Source organism: Carcharodon carcharias, chromosome 20 (genome assembly GCF_017639515.1).
Source record: "Carcharodon carcharias isolate sCarCar2 chromosome 20, sCarCar2.pri, whole genome shotgun sequence".
NCBI lineage: Eukaryota > Metazoa > Chordata > Chondrichthyes > Lamniformes > Lamnidae > Carcharodon > Carcharodon carcharias.
This window is the reverse complement of record NC_054486.1, coordinates 46,007,117-46,014,729: the sequence shown is the minus strand read 5'-3', so window position 1 is coordinate 46,014,729 and position 7,613 is coordinate 46,007,117. Positions and strand designations below refer to the sequence as shown.

Below are 7,613 nucleotides of genomic sequence, written 5' to 3'. Positions count from 1 at the left end.
ATCTTTGTTTGGTCTTCCTAATGTAGAGCACACTGCACCATGAGCAGCTAAACTTAATTGAAAGATATACAAATAAATGGTTATTTCACCTGGAAGGAATATTTGGGGCCCTCAGCAATGGGAAAGGAGGAGGTAGAAACGTAGGTGATGCATTGCTTGCACTGCATGGTAAGGGGATGTGATGTTCGGGATCAATAAGGAGTGGACCAGGGTGTCATGGAGGGAACAGTCCCCTCAGAATGTTGAAAGGTCAATGGAGGAGATGATGTTGGTGGCAGCAGGCTGCAGGTGGCAGAAATGCTGGAGGATGATCTGGAGGTTGGTGGGATAGATGTTGAACATAAGGTATCCTATCAAAGCATTGCAAGGGAGGAGGAGGTCTGAGAACAGAATGTAGAAAATGGAACATGGATTAGGGCCCTGTTAAACACAGCCCTCAGCTGAGGGAAAAGGAAGATCTATTGGAAGCACAGGTACGGAAGGTGACATCATCCCAACAGATGCGACCAAAATGGAGAATCTGAAAGGATGGAATCAACCCATATATAAAGCAGAGTGGAAGGAAGTGTAGTCAAGATAGCCATGAGAGTCAGTGGACTTGTAGTGAATATTGAAAGAAAGCCATTCCCCAGAAATTGATATAGCAGGAAGTTAGCATGTAGGTACAGCAAGCATTGGGAAGGCAAGTGGCATGATGGCCTTTATTGCAAGGTGATTGGAGTATAGGAATAAAGAAGTCTTGCTACGATTGTACAGGGATTTGGTGAGACCACAACTGGAATACTATATGCAATTTTGGTCTCCATTTTTAAGGAAGGATATAATTGCATTGGATGTGGTACAGCAAAGGTTCACTAAATTGGACCCTGAAATGAGGGGGTTGTCCTATGATGAGAGGCTAAGTTAATTGAGCCTGTACTCTCTGGAGTTTAGAAGAATGAGTTGTAATCTCATTGAAATATACAAAATTCTGAAGGGGCTTGATAGGGTGGACACTGAGATTGCTTAGTCAGGGAATCTAAAACATGAGGGCACAGTCTCAGGAAAAGGATTCAATCATTTAGGACTAAGATGAGGAGAAATTACTTTACTCAAAGAGTTGTGAATCTTTGGAATTCTCTACTCAAGAGGGTTGTGGATGCTTCATTGTTGAATATATTTTAGGCTGCGATAGACAGATTTTTGGTCTCTCAGGAAATTAAGGGATATGGGGAGCAGGTTGGAAAGTGGTGTTGAAGCGCAAGATCAGCCATGATTGTATTGAATGGGAGAGCAGGCTCGATGGGCCATATGGTCTAATCCTGCTCCTATGTCTTGTGGTCTTATGTTCGTGTATTCATTGAAGAGAATAGAAGAATTAGAGATGGACCATGTTAAGGTCATCTGCTTCACATTGGTTGTGGGATAAATGTTGGCCAGGACATCAAGAAAACTTCTCTGCTGTTCCTTGAATAGTGTTGTTTATTTTTTTAGATCTACCAGCAAGCGAAGATAGGAGCCAAAAATGGCCCTTCCAATAGTGCAACATTCCCTTAGTTCTACATTAAAGTGCCAGCCTGGCTTACGCAGTGGAGATGGTGGTGTGGCAGCAATGACTAGTATTCCAGAGATCCAGGTTAACATTCTGGGCATATGGGTTCAAATCCAAACGTGGCTGATGGTAGAATTTAAAATTCAATTAATAAATTTGGAATATAAAGCTAATCTCAGTAATGGTGACCATGAAACTATTATCGATTGTTGTAAAAACCCATCTGGTTCACTAATGTCCTTTAGGGAAGGGAATCTGCCATCCTTACCTGGTCTGGTCTACATGTGACTCCAGGTCCACAGCAATGTGGTTGTCTCTTAACTGCACTCTGAAACAGCCTAGCAAGCCACTCAGTTCAAGGGCAATTAGGGATGGGCAACAAATGCTGGTTTTGTCTGTGACACCCACATTTCATGAAAAAAAAAAATCTGCTCAGGTTTCTGGAGTGGTGCTTGAACCCAAAATCTTATGAGGTGGTGAGAGTGGTAACACTGAGCTACAGCTGGCACCAACCAAGCAAAGATTGTCCCATTGAACTATACAATGGTGAATAGGCATCGGAGGAGAATGTTGTGGTCATCTGTGTCAAAGATGTAGCGAAGGTGAGGAGGGAAATGCACAATAGTCATGGTCACAATTAAATTTGCTCATGATTTTGGTTAGGGCTATTTTCTTTGTTGTGGAAGACAGGAAAAACTGGTAGGAGAGATTTAAATAAGGAGTGATAAGAATGTTGAGCACAAATCAGGAAACTGAGAAGTTCATGGAATTTGAAGAGGAAAGTGAGTTTGGAGCAGTTTTCAAGACATTGGGGTCGAGAGATAATTTTTTTGAAGAGAAAGGTGATGGTTGCAATTCTGAAAGTGTGGTGGATGGTGCCTGAGGAGAGGAACCATTCACAATGTTGTTTGGGGGCGGGCCAGCAGTTTATTGGGTATGGGGTTGTAAGAGCAGGTGTAGCCATGTTGTGATGAACATGGGGAGATGATAGAGATGGGGTTGCAGGTTTGCTGGGGGATGGGGTGGGGATGGGGTGGGGAGGGCAACAAGTTGAGTGGAAGACTTGACTTGTGGACAGAGCTAGCAAGAAGCAGCAGAGGCAGTTGATTGGATGGTCTCCATTTTAATGGCAAAGAAATACACAAGCTCCTTGCACTTGTTATTGACAAGGTGAGAGTGGAAGGGACATTTGCTAAACTGCACAGAGAATTAGCGCTGATTCCAGTGGGCTAGTTGATTGAATAATATAGCAAGACATATGGAAGAACATTGTGCATTATCTAAAAAGTATTCCCAGTTGGAAAACTTATTAAATACTTCCTATAAAATTAGTGAACAAACATTTCATTAAATAAAGGATCAAATATTTTCACTTGTATCAAGAGAATATTGTTGGATAAAAGTTTACTTGCAATAACTTTGGAATCCATATTCTTTACCACAAGTAAATAGATTCTGTGTATTTTAAATAACTAATAATTCCTCATCTGCACAGGATATTATGTTGATTTTTAAAAATATGTTTTAGTTTAAATTAAACAAATTTAGTTCAAGCAAAATTATTCATTGAATCTCCATCCTTGTGATACTATATTGCTGATATATAAAATGCATTACCTGCTAAGTTCTAGAACAGACCTCCAAATATTTTAAGTTATTGGTATTTGGCATTATGAAATATTTGGCATTGGCTATACCTTTAACCACTGCAACTTGTACTGCATCAGGATATTGTATAAATACAATAAAGAAGGCAATTAAAAAAACAGAATTGTTGCATTATTCTAGTTGCTGCAGGTTGTTAATGTCTCAACAAATATATTATTGTCTGTAAATGTTTCAAAGTGACTTTGATCACCTGAGAAGCTTAATCAATGCAGTATATATATCTAAATTATAAAGCATTATTATAAATCACACTTGCAAATATATTATATACTGTATGTGCAACTACAATGAGGTACGTATATTACGGATATTATTGGCAGGTTGTGTGCGCTTTAGTAAAGCATACTTAATGAGGTATGTATAAATGTGCAGCATTAACAGGTTCATTACATTTAATTTGAGGTCTGTGTATCTTTATCGTGCAGCATTAAACGACTAATTATATATTTATTTTGAGGTTGCACATATCCCCGGTGACCAGGCTGATTTGTATGGTCACTTTAAAATGTTTACATATATATAATAGACTGGCCGGTTTGTGAGTAGGACAATATTTGTTTATGATTACAAGGTTAATTTGTGCGTTAATTGCGAACATGGTGTGTGAAGGTTCCTTGTATGATCATTTATAGTGTGTTATCGTATGTGTAGGTTGATGTTAAAATACTGTGATTATACATTCATGAGCAAGATAATTTGCAAATGTTTAGAGATTGCACACGCATGAACTGAATCCGTTGATTTGGAAGTTCTTTGCTGACTATATTAAGAGCAGGTTAGTTATAAATATTTGTCATAGAGGTTGCGCATGTATGACCTGAATCTGTTAGTCTGTAGTTTTTTTCTCGCTATTTTATGAACACGTTAGTTTGCCTGTGTTATAAGTTTTGTGCATGTTTGCCACGAGGCCGTTCGTTACTCTCTATGATGATGATGGTGAGGGAGGACTAAGCTGGCCTATGATGAGCAGGTGGCCTGTTTGGTTTGTGTGGTCAGGGGCGGAGCAGACCATGTGGGTTCGGTGGTGGAGGTGAGTGCGGTCTCGCCGTGGCCGTTTCCTCCCGCAGTCCCCTCCATTCCCTCCCGGAGCCCTGCGAATGGTCGAGCCCAGCCTCCTCCCCTCCCCCCACTCTCCCTGCAGCTGAAGTAACGGTCGAGTATTCACCGACGCCGTTGCCGTGTGCGTTTCTCATCATCAGTACAGCCGCTCGTTCGCCATGGTAAGGTACACTCAGCAGCTGTTAGACACTTCGACGCAAACCCCCGCGGGGCGAATCTGTATTTTTCCACCGCGAATGGTTTAATTTGCTCTCTCTCCGCACCCCTGGTTTGGAATGGAGGTCTGGGGGTGCCGGCACCTAGCTTGCAGCGGCCATTTTAACCTAATTTTAGCTGCTGCAGTGAGTGGCGGTGGCCGGCCGGCCGGCTGGTGGGCCGGCGGGCCGGACAGACAGACAGCACCGGCTTCGCATTTCTCCGCATGCTGGGCAGCGCCCGCTGCTGCTCTTACTGGTGCTGCTGGTGGTAAACTTAGCACTTGTGATGGGTTAGCGGCAGGTTAGTGAGGCGAGTTTTGGTACCCAGCCTGCGCCGCCTCAACGCGCGTTTCCTTTACCCTCTCACATTAAAGGCACTTTATTCTAAAATAAATCTATTCCATTTTATTAATTCTACTCTGGACGGATGCGGCCGTGGTTGGTGCCGAGGAGACGGCAGCCATGACGGAGCAGAGACCTCGACACGATTTAACGGGGAGATGGTGTCGAAGTGTCCAGAAGCGGATTCCTTCCATTATTTCTACCCATGGACATTTAACAGTTTTTTTTTAAGCGCCTTTCTGACGGGCGAGAAGCGGAGCTTGGAGTGGTTGCAGCTGAAGTGTGCAGCCCGAACGAAGAGATTAATCCGAAATCTCTCGGTCCAGAGCTACAATAACGGTTTTGTTCAATGTTGAAATGTTCACTGATTTATTTGTCTTTTTATGTAAATGCGTCAGCATTAGATTCGGTAAAACTTGGGAGGGAGAGTTGGGATAATGCACAATAGCCAGAGTCAAAGAAAATGTTACTTCGTCAATTTTGAAAAACAGGTAATTGGAAAATGTTTTTATTTAAGCTTGTCTGTCAGTTTTGATGTGATTCATGTTTTTCATAAATGGAAGATTTTCTCTCAATTTTCAATACATGTCTTGGATGTTGAAAGAACAGATGAGTCTGTAGTTGGATTCTTTTGTTACAACATTGAGCTCAGAGGCTCCCCCCGTCTGTCGCATACCACAATTTGCTGTAATTTGTCAGAATCCACTGCATCATTGGAAGTGATGCTTCTTTCTGGCACTGGAGCCTTAACTTACACAGCGTAAATGCATAGATGGCTGCTCTCCATTTTTCATGTAAACATTGTGGATTTTTAATATATATGTATAGAGAAAGAGAGACGGGCGTTTTTTAATTGCAGGAAAAAACTCAATTATTCTAAGATTGGATTGCTAATTTCTGTGCCATGTTAGGATACTGCAAGATATTTGAGAAGTGCTCATTTTTATTTTTATTTTCAAATAGGCCTCTGGAGTGACAGTACATGATGAAGTTATTAAGGTCTTCAATGACATGAAAGTAAGAAAATCATCATCACCAGAAGAAGTCAAAAAAAGAAAGAAAGCAATATTATTCTGCCTTAGTGATGATAAAAAACAGATAATTGTGGAGGCAACCAAAGAGATTTTGGTGGGTGAAATTGGAGAAACTGTGCAGGATCCCTACACATCTTTCGTTCAGTTGCTACCTCAGACCGACTGTCGTTATGCTTTGTATGATGCCACATACGAGACAAAAGAATCCAAGAAAGAAGATTTGGTATTTATATTCTGGTGTGTGGTAAAAAGAAAACTTGTTTGGCTTTCTGTTAAGGCTCACGTGTTAACTGGAGATGTGCATTGAATGGTTATAATGCTGAAACACCATTATAACAATGGCTATTATCTTTCATCATTTTTATTCCTTTCTTGTAGGGCTCCAGAAAGGGCATCCCTTAAAAGCAAGATGATATATGCTAGCTCAAAGGATGCTATTAAAAAGAAATTTACAGGTTATAATTTTACAAATGTTTGCAATTCTTAATTTAGTTGGTGTAGTGTAACAACAGTTTGACTATGTTTTCTGTTTTTCAGGTATTAAACATGAATGGCAAGTTAACGGATTAGATGAAATTCAGGACCGTATAGCACTTGCAGAGAAACTGGGAGGCAATGTGGTGGTTTCACTTGAAGGAATATCCTTGCATAATGACAATTGAGTGCCATCTTGACCCATGGAGCTTCCATTTCTGCAGCTCTATCATTTGATCAAAAGTTGGAATAGTTTAGTTTTTTTTCCACGTAAAGGAGATCTCATTAACTTAAGCAGCCAACCTGCGGTTGCCCTTAGACTGTTTGATCCCAGTAGTTTTTACGTAGAATCTCAAGGAATGCTTTCACGTCATTCATTCTAGCCAAAACAGTTGTCGTTGCATGCATTCCTTGTTTCTTGTACAATGAATGTGAACGTTTGTGAGTAGTTTAGAAACACTAAGTATAAGCTTTTGAAAACCTTGAGAGTATTGTCCACTGGTCAGGTGGTAGCCATTAATTCAGTATTGTAATTGAAGTTGCACTTGATCATAGTTCCATGAGGCTCTTGTGCATTCATAACCCACTCCTGCCTTGATAGCCTAGTTTTGTGTCATGGCAGCATATGTTCTACACTATGCATCAAAGCACTTTTTGTAACATTTTTGTTTTTTAAAAAAAAATTTAAGGAATGCCAACCAAGTTTCTGTAGTTGTAATTGCATCATCAGTGAATTGTAGCTCTTGCGTTTTCATTCCTGTTGTGCAGACCTTAAGGAAGGAGTTGTTTATGTTGCCTTTTGTTTCCAGTGGAATGTACACTACTGAAGAAGAATGGGAGTCAATGTTTACCATGTTAGTTTTTTCAAACATTGAAACAGACATGCAAAATCAGTCATGATGGCAGTTACTGTATACTAGAGCCTTAAATGGAACATTGTTTTTGAGATCAGAAAATTGGCCACGCTTACAATAAAAATTGTGGCTTATGGCCGATTGCTGCTTTGTTTTTATTTTTCACTGAAACAGACTAACTGGAAATTGTAACCTGCACTCACACCCTCTGGTTCTCCTTTGTAAATGGCCAAACTGTAATGTTTGTTGCAATGGTGTTTTACTGATTTCATAATTTTCAATCCAGTGGAACCATTTTGTGTTTTTAAATTGACATTTTCAAAATACAAATGTGGCAGATTTAAATTAAATTAGACATTGTGTTTGACTGAGCTGTAAAAAGTCAGCTATTCCTAAGAACTTACTCTGCTACATTGAAGTGAACTAGTAAAGCTGAGCATATTTTAGTAATGCC

General features: G+C 40.3%; 1 protein-coding gene across 2 annotated transcripts; it reads left to right on the top strand.

Moving 5' to 3' along the window:
- Positions 1-4,304: 4,304 nt before the first annotated feature.
- Positions 4,305-7,295, top strand: cfl2 (cofilin 2 (muscle)). 2 transcript variants are annotated; one of them, XM_041215223.1, is made up of 4 exons: positions 4,305-4,419; positions 5,761-6,068; positions 6,210-6,286; positions 6,369-7,295. In XM_041215223.1, exons 1-4 carry the CDS (start codon positions 4,417-4,419, stop codon positions 6,491-6,493), a joined length of 513 nt encoding a protein of 170 aa, XP_041071157.1. In that variant the 5' UTR covers positions 4,305-4,416; the 3' UTR covers positions 6,494-7,295. The 2 variants fall into 2 exon arrangements, with proteins under 2 accessions (XP_041071157.1, XP_041071156.1); XM_041215222.1 differs by lacking the exon at positions 4,305-4,419 and adding an exon at positions 5,146-5,288.
- The last annotated feature ends 318 nt before the right edge of the window (positions 7,296-7,613 follow it).